This window comes from Colletes latitarsis, chromosome 14 (assembly GCF_051014445.1).
Source record: "Colletes latitarsis isolate SP2378_abdomen chromosome 14, iyColLati1, whole genome shotgun sequence".
NCBI classification, from domain to species: domain Eukaryota; kingdom Metazoa; phylum Arthropoda; class Insecta; order Hymenoptera; family Colletidae; genus Colletes; species Colletes latitarsis.
The window spans coordinates 30,350,951-30,370,252 of record NC_135147.1 but is presented as its reverse complement, the minus strand read 5'-3'; the positions used below and the strand labels follow the sequence as shown (position 1 = coordinate 30,370,252).

Sequence of the window (19,302 nt, the reverse complement as noted above, 5' to 3'; positions counted from 1 at the left end):
TCGCTTGATACCGTGACGTTTTCTTCTAATTTAGCATTAAACGACCGATTAGATGTGAAATGTTAAATCACTGGAAATCGCATCCTCCCCTTCTCCGTTAATTTGCTTTTCCCTCTCTCTATATTTGGCAGCGTGAATTCAGAACACATAAAGTTCTACATACATATACTCGGTGCAACTGTTCCTCTGTCCTTAACGCATTCGCTAGCGAATCGTGGCGCGAATCTCTTTACGTAGAACGATCGATAAACACCTCCCGGGGATTTTCAGTTCGCCGAGCAGCTACGAACGCGCTCTTTCACCCGAGACCGGGAATAGCTGTCAAAGCGACCACGTGTTCCTACGAGTTCTCGGTACGTGTTTATAGTGAGAGTAAAAAATTAATGTACATCCGACGAGATAGAACCGTGACGTACTTGTGAAATTAAGAAAATAAATATACGTGTACATATAGTTGAGTGAAATGTTAACGTTAGAGAGAAACGGGCAAATACGTCGCGTCACGTTACAGATAATTATTTAGTAAAGAGGAAATTATCGTTACGTTATTCGGTCGAGAGCATAGTAAGTATGTACGTTTTGCAGTTTAGCAAACGGATAACGGATTAGAGTAGATCCACGATCGTAGGTAGTAAATTTTTTAGATAAGAGAATATATGTACATGTTACGGGGAGATTGATTGTAAAATAAAAAAAGAGGGAAGAAACGATTGCGACAAATAGAAAAGTGAATGAACCAAAGTCACGAGACGATGGGTAAGATCAGAATTTGCATAGCAAGAACGAAACGGACCATTGTTTTGACATTCGTTGTATGCATTCACGCAAAGTCGCCTGATCAATGTTACATCCGTTGATAAGCCAACGGAAAAATACTGCGACAAGCGGGTCTAGTGAGGTTCGAACTTTTACTCGGGAGTGTCGTTTTTTCCTAGACCCGTGAACGCGAATCAAACACAGACCATCTATCTATCGACTCTTTAACAAACAATATCTTGGCGAGAGTATGCTCAACCAGGAACGCGCAAGCAAGACTCTCGACTCTCGTTTGACTAACATTATCGGAAATATTCGGCAGACGGTTGGTGATATTCCCGCGCTAACTTTGATTGGCTGCGAAACGCAGTTCAGATAGCCTAGAAGCCACTTGTTGCTAGATCGATGTTTAGGTTTAGACTAAATCTTAAAAGATTAAATTTTATCCATCTCGAGTTTTGACAAGGTATTCGTCCAATCTTCTTCAAGCTTGTCCGTTTAACCTTTACAAGTTTACAGATGTAGCAAAGTACGAGTCGAAGCGAGATACATGTATGAAATGCATCAGCCAAGTTCGCAATAAGAAAATAAAAAGTTTGGAAGAAACGCGTCACCGACGCGGTAAAGAAACCATACTTTTATTTACACTTTTCCGCGATTAAGACTAATCTCCGATATATCGGCAACTTGACGAATTAATAAATAAAAACGGCAGCACGCGAAAACGTTGCTTTGAATCTGCTTGTTTGCACAGCCATACAGACTTGGTCTAAAATGGTCACAGGCGAACGTTAATTGAAGATAAATGCACGTTGATAGATAACAGACACAGTTGTTGATACGCCGTCGCAATTTTAATATCGTAATCTTGCAGAGTGGCCACGAAACACGATAATTAATCTTTGTTCCAGTTTTTAAAGTAAGCGATTATAAGCGTCTCGTGTCTCTGACGAGATTGTTCCGTAATGACGCGTATCTACGGTACAGCGGATCTGTTGGAAGATATGCGAACGAGCGAGCGATTGAAACAAAGAGCGGTACGATCTATGGAGGTGTCGTTTGTTCGATCGAAATAGATGTGATATAACGTTTTTAAGCTAAACAGTGAAACCATCGATTTCGCGTAGTTGATTTTCTGATTTCTACCCGAGGCGGGGGTAACAAGGAAAAACTGTTTAAAAAGAATGGAAGGTTTGATAACGCGGTCAGATAAGCAGCTATCGGTTCTTCCAAGCACAGGAAGCGCGCAATTTAGCAATGGAATCTGACCTATTTGGTTACGCGTATCGTATAGAATCTTGTTCGCAGTGTCTGAAACGAGTCTCGGCGGCAGTGGCCAAGCGCGAAACTGTGGATCCTGTTAGGCTTCATTTCCTCGGTAGGAATAATCGCAAATTGGAATATTAGCTCGTTGCCGCGCCACCGGTGAGACGCTGTTCCGTCCCTCTACATACATGTATATCTCGCGAGCCGATTAGACTTGTAATGCATTCTATGTTCTATGAATCGCGAGAAAACGTTTATCGATCGATCGATTATTCGTTGGGTTTCTTGCTCCGTAGATACAAACGATGATTCTAATTATTATGAAATTTGGTATTTACAAGCGTAATATGTGAAAATGTGGTGTCGTAAATGTCGTAATTTGATATTTTACGCAGGACAATCGAGTACAAGACTTCTTCTACCGGGCTAATAGCCAAAGAGGTAGTTTGTTATGTGGCGGATCGTAGGATCTATAATATGCGGGACAGCGTATTAGTATTTCCGTTGGTATGGATATTTGCGATACAACAAGGACTCTGTGGCAAACTCGAGCGGGTCGCTCAACGATCGAACAACGTTCTCGACGATTATTACGCCTACCGTCACATTTCGATCGTCCACTTCAACGTACCAGACTGCACTGTCGCGGCAGCATTCAAGTAAATAATACATATACGACCCGGCCGAATTGTGCGACAAACCGTATTAAATGATAGAGAGTGTTAACTTACGCCTATTTCAGGTTTACTGTAAAAGAAGAGAAAACTGGAGGAATAGGTAGATGCTCGTCGCGAAATGTCTCCCTGTTTTTGAAGTCTGGCAGCTTGCCGTTCGTCCGTCCGGATGGTGCCAAGATAGCCGCGAAACTAATGAAAGGAAGACGTCGATACTATTCTCTAAATATGGAAAGCAACGGCGACGAGTATATGATTAAAATCGAGGCACCCTCGCCAGGTGATTGGTACGCGATTGCTTTTCGATCTTGGACGGATCCTGACAATGGAAAAATTACTCAACAAGGTAACTATTTCTTCCATTAGGCATCGATATTTTTTTCAAATTATTACATACACGGTATCCCGTCTTAATATCTTCTCTATTCGAGATGGTGCGTGCATTCCCTATTAACTCGAATTTCCCCGTTACGTTTAAAACGACAAGGACATTAAGGTAGCCAGTTTCTAGTGGGACGTATTGTATAAAGATATCTTACACAGGGTGAGTTGAAAAATGGTGGAGTCAAAGTTCAAGCACACGAATGATACTACTCGTCGAAACGAACGGCAAACTATTAATAAACACATGTCGGACCGTTATTTCTTTTAAATTTTTGTAACATTTTTCCTTATCAAATGTTACGGATATTCTCGTCTACAAGAAACGTTCGGTACGTTAACGGCCGATAACATTTCTATTGCTGGCTCCTGAGGTAACATACAACATTATGTACATTTGCTGCCACAAATTTCGACCATAAAACATTCATTTTGATCTTTTTCAAAATTTATATAATCAACTTTTCGAAATTTTTGGCAGCTATCGTGTATCGAAAGATATTATTATTGGCCCAAGTTTATCGAGACTTGTGTTTACTTTTTCTTTCTTTTTTCCCGAGTACCTATCTCCTACATGTCCTGGACCAGGCAGGGATGGGGAATTTTTTCCTATATCGCGTCTCATGTACCACACACTGGGTTTTCTCCTATAGGGGAGAAAGTTGTCGTATGTTTCAGCAAAATAAGAAATTACAACCAAGATTCGCAAACTGCAGACCACCGATCATCCCCCATCCCCGGCCTAGACGTTTATCTCATTTATTCCCGGCACCTTGTCTATAAACTACAAGTGTACTTATTTGTAGGTCTTGGCGCGTCTTGCGACACGGTACTGGACGCTGAATTACTCTTAGAATCGGCGTCAATAGTGTCCTTGATGGATCGAAAATTCAAGTACGAGGTTCATATGAACGAAACCGTGGATTCCGCCGTGATGCAGTTACTCATTTCCGACGAGTTTCTCGACTCTAGTCTATCTTTGAAGTCGAGCTGTGGCGAAGAGTGCAAGATCGCGGTTCACGTGACCGCGGAGGATCATCTCGCGGGGATGATTGTGAATACCACCAATGCTACCGTCTTCTTCAAGCCTTACTCCGATGCTTTTCACTACGTGACTCTTCGATTGCTCTCAGGCGAATCGTCGAACGTGTCTTTGCAGTTGACCGACAGTTCTTCCGTCGAGACGGGCCAAGTGAAATCGGTGAATTTGATGAGGAAATCGTTGCCCAACTTCTTCCTCTTTGATTACGAACATTTCAGAGAGAACGGCACGAAGCCGTCGGCATTCAATCTTACCGCAGACATTCTGTCCGTCCTTAGCTTCGAAATTGGTCGAGTGTACGATGTCGGTGGAACGCTGACTCTAGGCTTCAAACTGGTCGACGTTGCGGAGAACGAGAAGAAGAGTATCGTTGTCGTCGCATGCATTTCCTTAGGTCAGCAGATTCAGGAAGATCCTGCAAATTCGGCCGTAATTTAAACCGAGACGTCTACAGATTTCATTTCATTTAATATCCGTGAACTGGGATTTTTTTTTTTTTTTTTCATGTCGGTACACACGCCGTATGTATTTCTCCGGCCGGATTTAAGGTCCTAGTTTGAGTAGCGGTGCGATCGATAAATTGTTCTTGTACGCTGTTGACACCATCGTTCGTCGTGTCGTATCGTAATCACCTTGGTGTCTAGTTACCGCGTCGTTAATTTACCGCATCGAACGTGCACCAAGCGGTACGGTACGCCAGCCAGCCAGCCAGCCAGCCAGCCAGCCAGCCAACCAACCAGCCAGCGAGCAGCGTTAACAACCAAACTGCGTACCGTACCGGTTGTCCTAAATTCTCTTGTTTCGCGGCACTTACATATCTATGTAAAAAGCGAAGAAAAATTGACAGGTTATTGATAAAATTTTCTTTACTGTACAGGTTATTACTCAAACATCACTGCCAGTGGAGGATGTACGCGTACGGAGAATACAACCGCGGCAGACATTTACGTAAATTCCACAGGACCAGCCGTCCTCCACGTTCCATTTCCGGAGCCGGGTATCTGGCATGTAAGCTTGAGAGCGTTCTGTGCCGAGGAAAGTTGCCAGTGTATCGCGAGTTGTCTGAACGGTACTGCATGCGAGGATTGTGATTGCATGAGTCCCTGCGATGCCAGAATCGAGAGCCGTGTCTCTTCTTTGCCGTGTATCGACGGCCGGTGCAATTCCCGCGGCAAGTGCATGCACTACATGAGCGGAGGGTTCGTGTTCGCTGCGTGCCATTGTTCTGGCGCGTACCGAGGCTTCGATTGCGCCGATGACACTTACGTTCTCGGTAACAGTGACTTGATCATCCGCGTGGTACTGCTCACCTTTAGCAATCTAGCATTTGTTGGATCGATCTATGTAGCGGTGCGTAGAGAATACTTTACAGAGGCGATTGTTTACGCGGCCGTCATGTTCTTTTCAACCTTCTACCATGCCTGCGAAGCCGGGGAGGACGTTTACAGCGTGTGTATCATGAGATTGAGCGTCTTGCAATTCTGCGACTTTTTCAACGCACTTTTGTCGATCTGGGTAACGTTGGTGGCGATGGCCTCGTTCGGACCGAAACTCACCGCCTTCTGTCAGATAGCCGGGGCCGTTATCCTCGCCATGAGCGCCGAAATGGACCGTACCGCTCTCTGGGTCTTTCTTTTGCCCGCCATTACGGGCTCTGTTTTGATCGGGCTTTCCTGGGGCGTTAGATGTAAGAGGAGAGCCACTGTTCGTTATCCTTCGCGTCCTTACAGGTATGTAATTAGTTTGCTTTCCAGTAGACACGACCAGACTTGTACATACGTAATCTCTTATCTGAAACTGTTGCTTCTCAATTCAAGTCCTTTCAGATACAATTTCAACTTTCAAACATGGAGAATGGAAATCTTTTTACGCGCGGACGAGATCTCTTCTTGCACAGCAAAACTTGCGACCTTTTTCGCGAAACGTTTTCCTCTTTTAAAAATTTTAGATAAGAGATCGTGTATATTAAAAAGGCCGAATCATATATGTATATGTATTTTTGTTCGTTGGTGCATCGTTTTATACAGCGTAATATTTCTGTTCGCAGAAGTATTTATTTCCCGGCTGGACTTCTTCTAGTCTCTCTTGGTCTTGTCTGCTATGCATTTCTGCAGACGCGAAGGAATTATTACATCGTTCATAGTTTGTGGCACGTGTGCGTTGCTGTAGGAGTGGTATTGCTCTTACCAAAACGGCAATATATGAAATGATTAGTAGAGAAGAGGAAAGTAGAGTTGTGAAAAGTATAAATTATCACAAACAAACTCGTTGCCAATTTGACAAAATAAACAGGTACAAAGAATGTTTGTAGCGATCAACGGTGCTCGTAGGCTATTGCGTAGGCATCGAACGTATGTTGTAGATATCAGAGATCTTATTCTTATAAAACTTTAAGAATGCTCATAGATACAAGTGTATATTCAACGTCTAAATACATTCGACGAGCAATATGAATTTAACAACGGTAACAATTGTAACTGAGTTGGTGTTATTAACCAACATCCTGTCATCTATTAAGATATGTTTATCGCCGAGTAAGAGCATTCTGGCAGAAAAATTTATCCAGATACTCGATGACTTGTATTTATTGAGTTTATTAACTCGAACATTATATATACATATATGTATATTTATACAGGGTGTTCAGCCACCCCTGGGAACATGTATATGTATATGTATATTGTTTAAAGATTTGATGCAAGCAGGGCCGTGAGTCTAGGTATCATATGTAGGCATTTTATTATTGCGTGTTAAAAGGGGACTAGTCGGACAAAAGAATCGAAAAGGTTCTATGGAGAAAATAAAAATTTACTACGAAACATTACATATTAAATAAATTGTTTCTTTCATCGTTAAACGCGTCAGGTTTCATTCGGATAACATGACGTCCAGAGATACGTGCTTCTTTTATCCTCGACTTGTCACGGCTCTGGTTAGCAACTATCTAGCTAAAGACCAAAGAATTTCTAGAATACGTACATACCTGTACAAGGAATATCCACTATTTTTTCATGCAGAAACGAAATTCCTTGTATCCGTAACGCTTTACGATGTGTTAATCGTAATCTCGAGTCTTTCGAGGAATCGCACCTCGATATCTATTAAGTAGAATACGTGTTACGTTTCTATGAAATGGGGCCGTTACGCGAGGTATACATGCGCCTTAAGAAAAAAAAAAAACCAATATATTTCTATACGCTGTAGAAGATTATTGTATCTACATATATCGAAAGTCGTAGCGACGCGACGCCACGTTCAACTGGATTGTACATGCTTTCCTCGTTTAAAAGTGATGCGTGGGTATGTATCGTCGGTGAAAGGGATATATACGTAATTCGTAAATGAAATAAAATCCACATTCGGGATGAGAAAATTCGATAAACGATAAAAAGATAAGAGATTAGACGTTTGATTTTCACGAGTAGAACGAATCGGATAAACTTACCGATCGTGCGGGTCTTAAACAATTCATCGTATTTCTTCTATCGATTCTGGACAATGAGTCAAGAATGCGCCAACAAGCGATTTAGATTGAAAACTGTTGCACCGTGTAATTATCTTGGTACGGTTCTGTTTGGCTCGCGCGATAACTGTGAAAAAAGAAAATAACTGTATGTAGCGATACATAGGATAGCGATTGGAGGAAAGTACCTCTACCTAGACGGTCAGGATTGCGCGCAAAAGTGCACAGAGTAACGACCCTGTTCGCTTTATGCCCGTGGAATTTCACTTTTATCTTTGTTTACGCTAGTGTAAGACGGTGAAATAAAAAGCAACGTACAGTCTGGATGTCTGGGTATGAATCTGGTTTTAATTAGTAAATCGTCGAGGAGTTGCCTGCAACTATTTTGCTTACGCTTCTAAAGTACGTCGCTCCATCCGGAACTGGTCATTAATTGTTACGATAGAGAATCTACGAGCTACGTTTAATCGAACGGAACCGTACACCAACGTGTCCGAAATCCGCTACGTCGTAGGGCGTTAACGTATTATTACAATCATTTAATCACAATTCTATAGATATTTTTCATCAACGAATAAGAAAGAAACTTTAAACTTGCAAAGATTTCTAGAGAAGCCTGCTTTAACCATACAAGTCTTGTCAAGTTTCGAAAAACGAAACGTTGATCGTAGATACGCGAATTACGTATGTTTTTTACATATTTGTCGGTTAGAACGTTCAGGATAGAGTGGCTGTCGTCGATGGTACTGCGTTTACCGCGGCAACAGCGGTCATCAGATTCGAGACAAGGGACAAGATCGTTTCCATGGAAAAGCCACAGTGAGGATAAGACTTTGAACAATTTCGACCGGTTCTTCCGGCTTCCACCGCTTCCTGTATCGCTGTTCCTTCCATGGCCGTACGAAATATCCGATTCGTTGTTATCGCATCGACCATTCGATCCAACGACGAGACTTGTTCGTCCTGTTGATCGTCGTCGAGCTGTTTCGCCTCTTTGGTGGATGACGCTGCTGCTCGTTGCGAGTAGCTACACACAGCACGTTGCATACAGGAGGTCGAGTCGATACCGTGACGAGCCAAAACGTCGTCCAGTTTGGTTACAATTTCGGAAACACCGTTTTCCTCGCCTACAATTAAACAGTGTCGGTGTGTAAAAATGAATATACCACGCGACACGATATCGCTGTTTCCTATTGGCAAACATTATCATTGCACGTATTTATACGTATACATGCATATTATATTGCGCTACGACACTTTTTGCTAGACACCACGAAAAGACCAGGACAATGTCACCAGCATACTGGCATTTGCGCTATGCGTATTTAAAAGATGGTCGTTTAGTTTATACGTACATTTGCGTTTAAAATTTTACGAACGAATTAGCGAATGATATTTACTTACTTCTTGCATAGTGACCATAGGTGCCGGAGAGGACATACAACAATTTGGGTATGATTAGGATTGAACCTACTCCGATGATTGCGCCGAGTAACAGTCCACCCAGGTCTATTTTTGCTGGCGCATAAGTTGACGCTCCGTAACCCTATAATCATTTTAATTGCAAGTAAACGATGTTATTTTGATACGCGACGATGGCTACTCACGCTCCCTGTACTGGCAATGTTGGTGAAACCAAATCGAGGTTCTTGAATGCGGTTCGTGATATCATTGGCATTCGTGTCGTCGCGTTTCATCGTCGTTTCGCTTCGTAGATCGACCTGGGATGGCATAGTTGGTTGCTCTGCGGGTGACTTTCGGCTCTCCTCCAAGTAAATCATAGAACTCGGAATGAATCTGTTTGAAATGCTAATTTATTTACTACGAAAGTTTCCTGTTACCAATAAATTCCTCAGAAAATCGACAAAATCGAGGAAAAACTAAAAGATTCCGTTTAAAGAAAACAATAAATATGTTTCCTTTGAGTTGAATGAACCGATCCTAAACGGATATTCTTCTTACCCTCCATCGACGAGTCTCGGACTACTTCTGACGACCGTTGTCCCAGACAAAAGCAGAAAAACAAAGTTTCGAAAATTTCTCGACATCTGTGAAAAATGAAAAGATACGTGAATGAAAGAAAACTAGGTACGAAAATTACGAAAGTAAAAGTTTGGTTTATCACCGAGCCAGACCTAAACTGTACCTTGTTCAGGGCAAGCAAATAAGAGCAAACGAATGTTTGATAGACTGTCGTATGATTCGGTTTCGCAGAAACTGAACGACACGAAGGTGATTTCTCGAATATATAGCGATACACCTACTCTGTTGGTCGGTCGTGGTCACGACACGACGAACCGTGGACATAATTGGACCCGGTGGTTTCGCTTTCGTTGTTGGATTCTCATGGGGACGTTGTTATCACGGTGCGTGACTCTTTCGTCTCTCCTGATGGAACAGAGCGGCGGACGGCCGCCGGGAATAATTGCCGTGATTGGCGAATCTGTGTAATTCGAGCATTAATGTATCTTTGATAAAAACGGTAAATGAAAAGATTAACTATTGGATGCGAGACCTCGCGAAACTACGTATGTATACTAGAGTGAGTGGGTTCGTTTCATTCGCGTCTGGCTGATTTTTACACGAGTAATTCGTTCTGCAGTTTGCCTTGGAAAATTTACGAAAGTCAGATCCCGTACACGTCTGACGACTGCACACATAAACTCTGCATACGAGTGCACACATAAATTAAAAAATGCTTCCAGTGTCTCCCGTTTAACCTCCCGATGATATTCATTGAAATATTTTCAGTCTGGTGGAGCACCGATTGGTGGTCTCTTTTAAAAGACATTCTTGGTTGTCTATAGTCACCTAAATCTTACAACGTTAACAATAGCCGTTCGTTCCTAGAGGATTCTATTACCGTTTCCTTCTTTAAAAACTATCAACTAGCAGTTTCTTTAAAATAAGCGAAAGGTAATATGTAACTGCATACGAGTCTGCTGAAACGCGAGCTAGATGAGGTTCTTCTCACCGTGAAAATAACGAAACGCGCGGGTACAAATAAACGCAATTACGAAACATGGAATTGTAAGCGCAAATCTACAGAGTTTTTAACCGTAACGGTGACTGGCATAATAGCTACAGCGAATGGTTAGTTTCGCGACAGTAATTTGACCAGAAATCTCTTTTAGGTTCGTTAATTCCACCGGTGAAAATTTCCTATTTGCCGACGGGCACCCACTACCTCCGTTTTTGTACAAAAACTGCCAACAGGATCAAAGATTCGCCACACGTATTTTTGCACTCACCTACAATTAGTCGATTCATCACCGGCGGCGTACACGTAAGTATTGGAAAAATATCGATAAAGTGCGGACGATTTAAAGTTTTTTTTTTAAATGTACGTTACTACCAGCAGGCTGTTACACTCTTTCTCGGCTTTCTATCGTCGTTACTTGTAGTTTACATATACAGGGTGTTTGGCCAACCCTGGGAAAAATTTTAATAGAGTATCCTAGAGGTAAAAATAAGACGAAAATTAAAAAGTTATTAACAATTAAATTGAAAAATTTCAAATCGTTCTGGAAAAATAATTTTCGGTAGCGCGGATCAATTACAATCGTTTGTTGGTCAGTAGACATACCCCCGAAATGTTGCGCATTTTCGAGAAAAAAATTCGTTAATAACTGTTTAACGAAGCCTTGATCAAGAAATTGGTATTCTTGATTTTCGTCTTATTTTGCCCTCTAGAATTCTCCTTAAAAATTTTTCCCAGGGGTAGCCGAACACCCTGTACGTAGTATGTATACGCTCCAGATTGCCTTTCTAATCGTTTAAAATACATTTATGCAGAAATAGTGGAGAATTCGTTTTTCGAAAGTTTTTAATGTACGTAAAAATCGGAAATAAAATCGGTCCAACGATTTCTACATATTTTAGGAATGAAAGGTAGAGGAGAACGATATAATTGACGACAAACATGTTGAAGCTGTTCCTTCTGTTCGCGTTGCTCGCTTGTAAAGCAACGACGGATCCGGCCGCCGCCGATAGAGACGACTCAAAGACACGAAGGACTCGCGCTAAAACATTCAGCGATAGTTCGAAGGAAGGATTAGTCTCTTTGAACTCGGAGGAAGAAAAGCTTAGTGTAAGTTGTAAGACGAAAGATTGTTGATACTAACTTGAATTTGCTTGTTCGTTGAAAATAATGTTTCAGATCGATTGGGCCGTAACCATTCCCTTCGTCTCGATACCGCTCCATCATAGAAACGGGGAACACGGCCAAGCCTCGCCACTGGTTCACGTAAACACAAAAACTGTAGGATTAGTTGGACTGTTAACTGGCCTGCTTAGCGTGGTTACGCCTCTATTTTCGAAAACTCATAGTAGCCAGCAGCTGAATTATCGTAAGTAAATAAACGATAGAGAGGAGGCGGCCGATTCGAAACGATTCGTCTTGGCATGTACTTAGATGGTTATGCAAAACTCGTACAGGATCGGAGGAGAAGGAGCATTGGTCGGAAATGAAAAGCACCATCAACGATATGGTATTCGGTAACAATTACGTGGCTCCGTGTATGCAACGAGTCGTTTGCTCGATCGTTTCGGTCGCCGCGCATGCGGAAAATCCGACGAGTATAGAGAAAATAATCGATGGATTATCGAGGTACTACCTACGTATACGTATATTGCAATAATCCTATCGGAATGAACGTTACTCGTGTTTGTTTTAACTTGCCTTTCGATCGATTGAAAAACAGTCACGAGTGGTTCAAGGAGGTGACGAACGGTACGATTATTCAAGAGGCCATAAACGCCGGTCGAAAAGGAAATTACGACGATTGCGATAATATTTACAACGACTGCCTGATCACGGCCAAACTCCTCAAGACCATGATCAATGAGTTTGGCATTGTTGTCTGACGGACTCGATCCGTCTATCGATCTACGCTACGCCGAGCGACTCATCTTAACACGCGTGCCGCGTTTTATAGTACGTATTAAAACTATAATATCTATGGATGTATATTCGGTGAAAACTTGTATGTAGGTAATTACATATACATATCGTGTAATAGCGATAATGGCGTTTAAGGAGATGACCGTTTGGTACATATACATATACTATCAATAACGGGGCATCGATGAAAATGGTTTTTATTTATAGATTACTTTCTCTTGTAACACTTGTCGTTACAAAGGTACAATCATCGATCGGTTTACTGGTTTCGTTTGGTAATTTTCACTGGACGGTCGATAAAAGATTCGATGTCTTGGTAGAAAGAAGCAACGATTCTGCTTGAGCGGAACCCGCCGTCTTAGCGACATCGTACGGCGTCATGGCCATCTTGTCGCAGCTGTTCGTTTCTACATTATGATCCAGCAGGAACTTGATCGTTTGCACCTTATTATGCAACGCAGCCAAGTGTAACGGCGTCCTTCCGGACAAGTCCTTTTCCGAGAGATTCCCGTTTGCGAAATGAAACGACTTTAGACGCTTAACGTTTCCTACCGCCGCTGCGGCGCACATTTTCTCCCCTATCAGGTACGCGTTTTCATGCAGGTGAGCGCCGTATTTCAGCAACATCTTTATAATCTAAAAATTTTAAACGATCTCCGTTGTGCTGTGGATACCGTCGCATCTTTATCACTTTTTTCCCTCACTCTTACATCTATCTACTGTATACTCTATACGTGTAATTTCATTTTAAAATTAACGCACCATTTCGAATCAATAAATCATTCGAATCAATAACTAATAATTATTTATGGTTATGCGTTCCATTCGATAACTAACTACTCGTCAGATTGGACTTTTTATATGCCCATCGATATCGATATGTAATTTAAAGAAAAGGAGAAGAACGAGGAAGAATAAATAAGACTTTACCTCGTGGTGATCGTACTCTATCGCGTCGGTAAGCGGTGTACGATTATATCGATCTTTGATGCGAACGTTTGCACCCATGTTCAGAAGACGTCGCACCACGTTCGAATCTCCTTCGCAACAAGCAATGTGTAACGCCGTGCGACCATCGGCGTTTGTCTGCGAGATATCTGCTCCCTGAAACAAAAACAGACCAACAAGTTGAAAGGTAGGTACATAGGTAGCAGCGTATTTTCATGTTTACTTGGAGCGGTTCGCTTACGTATCTTGTTAAAGCATCGAGCTTCGGAAGGTCGCGCGCGAGTACAGCAGCGTTGAAAATCGCCGGGAACAGTATCATACGCAATTGCTCAAATTCTACGGTCGACGAAATTCTCAAGGATCTCGCGATCCCTTCCACCGGGTCGAAATCTTTAAGCGACGACGATCGTCCCGCCGTTAATTCTCCGCGCAGATTCGTTTCTATCATTAGCCGTTTCGTTTCCATGTCCCATTCTTTCTTCGATAACACGTAGGCTAGTTTGGCCAACGCTGCCTCCGATGTCATATCAAAGCCCGATATCACACCTGCGCATTATACGTATACATCGTGTGTGACACGGTTCTTCTTATTACATATACAATATTTAATGCGCTTTAAAGACGTGACTTACCAGCTTCCCTGAGTTGCTTCGCAGATTCGTAAGTTTCTGATACACAGCCTGTCAAGCACTGCGTAATGTTCACTATAATGATTCCGCGTTTCGTGGCGTTGCAAAGTTCTTGGACAATATCCGACAGGTTCGAGGGCAAGTTTCCGGTACCGTAACACTGCAACACGACACCCTCGGTCGGAGGTTGTACGAACGCCTTCACCAGATTCGTGGTTATGCTTGGAAATATACGAAGCACCACGACGTTTCTATTCAAAGACGCGTGCAAGCGAAACTTTTCCAATGTACAAGAGCGAAAAATTGCTCGATAATTCACTGTAAATACATTTATCGCGACATACGTTAAGCGATATCGAGTCTACGAGTAGTACGTAGTAGTTCTCTTCGAGATAGATTAGACAACGAGAAGAGAGATTATTTAAATTTTTTCGAAGCCTCGAGATACATACGTACATATGTATGTACATATGTATGTATGTATGTAATGCGTTACTGAGAACATGTCAGTCGGGTCATGAATGCGGTTCCTCTCGATAGCTTCCCTCGCGACGAGCAAGTCAAACGGGATAGAGATTAAAGGACAAGTTCGCAGACGAGCAACTATACCTAGATACAATAACAGGCGGAAGGGGTGTGAGACGTCGTAACGTTAAGCGGAACGAACCACGTATACCTATCGACTTACATGTTATCAGCAACGCATCTGTATACCGTCGTACCGTAAAATGTCTGGTTATAACCAGATATTTCGATTTATCTTTCGCCGATAAAAATCCATAATCGATCGATTTACACAGAATTAGTAATAGTTTATTGGCAATCGGCAATAGCTAACCTTCGATATCGATGTTGACCTTGGCTAGAGGCGGAATATTTGGGGAGTCGAACGCGTCGAACGACGTGGCCGATACTTTGCAGGTCCGATTGCCTCTCATTAGTTTCGTACCGAAGAACACGCACACTTCCGGTATATTGTAATTTCCGGCAATCACCAGAGAGGAAATAATGTTGTACAAACCGTCGCTTCTGGTATCGAAAATTGGCAACTGAGAACCGGTTAATATAATCGTCTTATCCAGTGCTTCGAACATGAACGACAGGGCGGACGCTGTGTAACTCAGCGTATCCGTTCCATGGAGAACAACGAACCCGTCAAAGTACTCGTAAGATTCCTACAATAATAGAGAGATACGTGTTTCCCTGTGAGAAATTCATTTTAAAAATTAACTCTTACGTCTACATTTTTTCGCAAACTTTCCTACGAGCAAACTGCACAACACAACAGAATTATTTTAAGAAATCGAACCGTGATACTCGAAAATTACAGAGCCACCTTTTATTCCTATACGTACACTATCCCGGGCACCGATCTTGCGATTTTATCGCGTCTGAAACATCGATATCGAAAATCCTTACCTTAATATCATTGGCAATACGAATCCAATCGTCCATCGTCATGTTACTAGAATCGCAAAGCGACGGATACTCCAACACACTGTAAACTACGCGTCGGCTCTTCGTCGTGGTAATTCTGACAATAGAAAACGTTTTAGAGGCACATTTACTTATCTTTCTTCCACGTCGCGCAATTTTATAGCTGCACTTACGGAAGTACTAGTGGTCCCGTAGCTCCGAATCGTTCCTCCGCATACTCCCGATCGTGCATATCAGAGTAGTTTCGCAGCTTTTCCACCAAAATGTTCGACTTGGGTACGAGAACTGATACGCAACAACATACATACATTACTATATTAACTATAACGTTTAATTAACTCGTGAAATAAACAGAGTCTATTATTTATTGTATTTCTTCCTTTCTTTTTTCTTAATTATCCAAAAGAAAAGAAAAGAAAAGAAAAGAAAAGAAAAGAAAATTTTTATTTTTAAATTTAAATCTACGTATGTATATGTATGTACGTATACCTCCATTTTCATTCCTGACCATTCCGATCGTACCGCCCGTATAGATAAGCAAAACACGTCCATCGCGGTCACTATCACTGACCAAACGATCAAAACTATTCTTCCTCCGTTCTTCTATAGTTATTCCTCCGTTATTTACACGTAACATGCTGTCGCTCCACGTGTCCACAACAAACCGTGTTACCGTGACGAAGCTCTCTATTCGGAATGATTCGTTATGCAATTTCTTTCGGTCGAATCTATGGCTCGACGATCAGGCCGTTTACGCGACCGTGCTTTCGAAACTGATGCGTCGTAGATACGTAGGTACTGTACATTGCTAGAAAGATGATTAGCAGAACGATACAGGGATACGATGCATGCTTTGGAAAGTTAACGTGCCCGATCTACGCCACGGGCCGACATTCTACACATCGGAATAATCTTTCTGCGACTCTGTCACCTTACTTATACCGAATCGAAACTTTTTCCAATATGTATAATCAAACTGTTTACAAACATTACAGGAGCAATGGTAGCACGATGTTTCTGTTATCATCGGATGACGCTAGTTCCTATCTCCGGAACGAGTTAAACGACAAAATTACATTTAGCTAGAGTTTCGAAAACGTCTTCGTGTCAGCTACAACAATAAAAATATACAAGGTCAAATTGCAATTACAGCACAATACGACACCGCAGAATTTTTAACCGGGCCATTTTTTTCATATCGTTCGCAATTTTTCTACATACATATTTGTCCCCGAGATATTTGTCAAATCGGACACAAATATTATAGAGAAACGCGTACAACTCGACGACCCCAGGGGTTAAGAGTTAGATTAGATCAACGTTGGTCAACTTTTATGTAAGTCTAAGCACGGAATAAACTTGTCGTTCGATGCATTTTCATAGAGGAATCCTCACTCATAAAAAGGGGTATTGTCCAAGACATATCGAACGGCTATCTGCTTACATATTACTGATCTTTATATGTATAATGTCACCGATACATGATCCATGTCTTATGCTAGTTTTTTTATCAACATCAAATTTCATTCGATTCGATCAACCTAATAAATATCCACTATTTACATCTCTAGGCGCCATTAAGAGCCAAATTGAGTTTCGATTACGGTCATAATCACCGACTATCGTACCGTGATACACAAACTATCTGGATATACATATCTACATTAAAAAGTTAACGTACCACAAGACAGGAAATCCTGATCCCTGACGTATTTTAATCACGACATCTAAGAAACTAGAGTAGTTGGACGGGCCTCTTGGACTTTCTATTTCACGTTTCTTTCCCTGGGTTTGCAAAATTGCTAGCTTTCCGGAAATGACGAACAAGCTCTACGATCGATAGTGACTCGTGACGTTTTACCAAGTCGATTTCCCGTTTAGATTTCCATTAATCGCGGAATCCTCATCCTAAATATGCTCTTCTTCGGGATGTCTCTCAAACCGTGTACTTACAGTCTAAAATACATTCTACATATACGTGTACATATGTCACAGGAATCGGTTTCTCGTCTTATACGCGTCTAAATACATATGTCATCGAAACGAACCAATTTCAATTTACATAAAGTTTTAACGTCGATTGGTTAACTTTCTTACATGTGCGCCCCGATAATTGCACTGAAAGACGCCGCTTTCTAAAACGAATCGCAAACTTTATCTGATATTCTAACCAAACCTGACTCTACTTACATCAAATCAAACCATCAACCAGCAAGTTGACGTTCGTGTTCGTCATGTATGGGGTCGATATAAAAGAAAAACTTGATGCTTATAGACGTCAGAGACGCAGACAAGAGATGATAAAGATTTTTAAAAATACAATACAAATTCCTCCATCGTGGAACGGAGATGAAACGATCAAGGATTCGTTGACAACAACGTTTCTCGATGATGTTGAGGTAAGGTTATGTTAACGAGTCCATACCAAGGACTTGACGCGACAATAGTACGAGACGTATACTTTTTATGTAAATAAATACATTGTCAATTATATAAAGGAAACATTTCAATATAAATATAAACCGTCGACCAAACGCGAAATAACATATTCCAGTCGATTCGTTATACACATCGAGTATAACACTCTCGATTCGCAGAAATGGTATTTTTTCTCATTTAAAAAATTGTCCGAATTTATAAAATGGTAATGATTTTATTCCCGATCCTAAATTTTCCAAGTATAATTACTAGAAATTTCACGTATCGAATTGTCGCTCATTGTTAGAAACACTTTTATAAGATGTAGGTAGTAATTGGTTATAATTTTTTTTTTTTTATTCTCGATTCTTTATTCGACACTCGTGACAACATCGACAAGACTATTGTCAATTATATTTATATCTCTAACCAATTATTCCTATTTATAAAACAATAAAACCTAAGAAAAAAAGAAATATCATTTAACGAATAAGACTTTAAACGATGTTTCTTACTCGGGTTGTCAAACTAAATCTATATTAATACATGGTATGTCGCGTTTGGTCGAGGGACTGAGCCAACAAATCTGTAACGTGTAACAAATAAGTTTATTCTAAACGAAACTTGATGGAGTATTTATTAGAAAATAGCGGCACAAGATTGGTATGATTAAGAATTAAAAGCTTGCAGGATGTCCAGGATATGGAAAGCACTTGTTCAGACGATAGCATAGACCGATCACGATATACAGTGATACAGAAAGTAACGTACCTACTCTACTTCCTTCTATGGGTCACCTTATATATTATTATGATTAAATTTGAATTCGGAGCAGTATATTTTGTTTTGTCTGCGTTAATGTTTATTTGGCTAAATACTCACTCAAGGCCAAAAAAGCTAGGAGAACTTAGCGCTTATTCTGTTTTTAATCCAGATTGTAAAGCTATCGAAGGAACGCTCGACGCTTCACAGTTTGAAAGAGAAATACGATATGGTATAGGAAACGTACGTTAATATAAATTGTCAAAATATTAGATTTATATTATTCATCGTAACCGGAAGTAGCATATACATATTTTGTAAAAGTGGTAAAAAGACATGCTGGCGCGTAGAAGAATTCCAATGGTGATTGACGCTAAATTTACGGACATTCGTAATTCGGTTTTTTTAAACCCATTGTGTTGAGAGTTACATTAAAATGCAGTTTTTCTTCTAATCGGGATATACGTATTCGTATCGTAAGATCGTTGAAATACAACAGAAATTGCTAAAAAAGTAATATTTCAGTTCTGTAACGTGTCAAGTTTCGAACCTGAAACCCATGAAATTTACGCGTCCCGTAAATCTAGTGTTAATTACCATTACCATGGTTAATGGTATTTTAA

The 19,302-nt window shown here is 41.1% G+C and overlaps 5 protein-coding genes across 12 annotated transcripts; 3 read left to right on the top strand and 2 right to left on the bottom strand.

The window, feature by feature from the left end:
- The first annotated feature begins 147 nt into the window (after positions 1-147).
- LOC143350015 (transmembrane protein 8B) lies at positions 148-7,908 on the top strand. Of its 7 annotated transcripts, none has more exons than XM_076781763.1 (6): positions 148-353; positions 2,418-2,681; positions 2,765-3,042; positions 3,884-4,513; positions 4,997-5,849; positions 6,167-7,908. In XM_076781763.1, exons 2-6 carry the CDS (start codon positions 2,500-2,502, stop codon positions 6,327-6,329), a joined length of 2,106 nt encoding a protein of 701 aa, XP_076637878.1. In that variant the 5' UTR covers positions 148-353; positions 2,418-2,499; the 3' UTR covers positions 6,330-7,908. The 7 variants fall into 7 exon arrangements, with proteins under 7 accessions (XP_076637878.1, XP_076637880.1, XP_076637876.1 ...); XM_076781765.1 differs by lacking the exon at positions 148-353 and adding an exon at positions 366-564; XM_076781761.1 differs by lacking the exon at positions 148-353 and adding an exon at positions 636-1,125.
- LOC143350020 (uncharacterized) lies at positions 7,157-10,016 on the bottom strand. The gene is made up of 5 exons (XM_076781778.1): positions 9,847-10,016; positions 9,545-9,630; positions 9,190-9,379; positions 8,987-9,128; positions 7,157-8,709 (listed from the first exon to the last, which is right to left on the bottom strand). Exons 2-5 carry the CDS (start codon positions 9,628-9,630, stop codon positions 8,300-8,302), a joined length of 828 nt encoding a protein of 275 aa, XP_076637893.1. The 5' UTR covers positions 9,847-10,016; the 3' UTR covers positions 7,157-8,299.
- A 108-nt stretch (positions 10,017-10,124) lies between these two features.
- LOC143350023 (uncharacterized) lies at positions 10,125-12,613 on the top strand. Its single transcript, XM_076781782.1, has 5 exons — positions 10,125-10,868; positions 11,465-11,672; positions 11,742-11,931; positions 12,020-12,191; positions 12,286-12,613. The coding sequence occupies exons 2-5, from the start codon at positions 11,505-11,507 to the stop codon at positions 12,446-12,448; spliced, it is 693 nt and encodes a 230-aa protein (XP_076637897.1). The 5' UTR covers positions 10,125-10,868; positions 11,465-11,504; the 3' UTR covers positions 12,449-12,613.
- An 85-nt stretch (positions 12,614-12,698) lies between these two features.
- LOC143350017 (L-asparaginase) lies at positions 12,699-17,313 on the bottom strand. 2 transcript variants are annotated; one of them, XM_076781773.1, is made up of 9 exons: positions 17,181-17,313; positions 15,989-16,307; positions 15,673-15,784; positions 15,482-15,596; positions 14,901-15,237; positions 14,066-14,380; positions 13,675-13,979; positions 13,416-13,589; positions 12,699-13,121 (listed from the first exon to the last, which is right to left on the bottom strand). In XM_076781773.1, exons 2-9 carry the CDS (start codon positions 16,134-16,136, stop codon positions 12,768-12,770), a joined length of 1,860 nt encoding a protein of 619 aa, XP_076637888.1. In that variant the 5' UTR covers positions 16,137-16,307; positions 17,181-17,313; the 3' UTR covers positions 12,699-12,767. The 2 variants fall into 2 exon arrangements, with proteins under 2 accessions (XP_076637888.1, XP_076637889.1); XM_076781774.1 differs by having other exon boundaries at positions 12,938-13,149.
- Positions 17,314-17,453: 140 nt separating this feature from the next.
- Saysd1 (SAYSVFN motif domain containing 1) lies at positions 17,454-18,932 on the top strand. The gene is made up of 2 exons (XM_076781780.1): positions 17,454-17,898; positions 18,608-18,932. The coding sequence occupies exons 1-2, from the start codon at positions 17,734-17,736 to the stop codon at positions 18,929-18,931; spliced, it is 489 nt and encodes a 162-aa protein (XP_076637895.1). The 5' UTR covers positions 17,454-17,733; the 3' UTR covers position 18,932.
- The last annotated feature ends 370 nt before the right edge of the window (positions 18,933-19,302 follow it).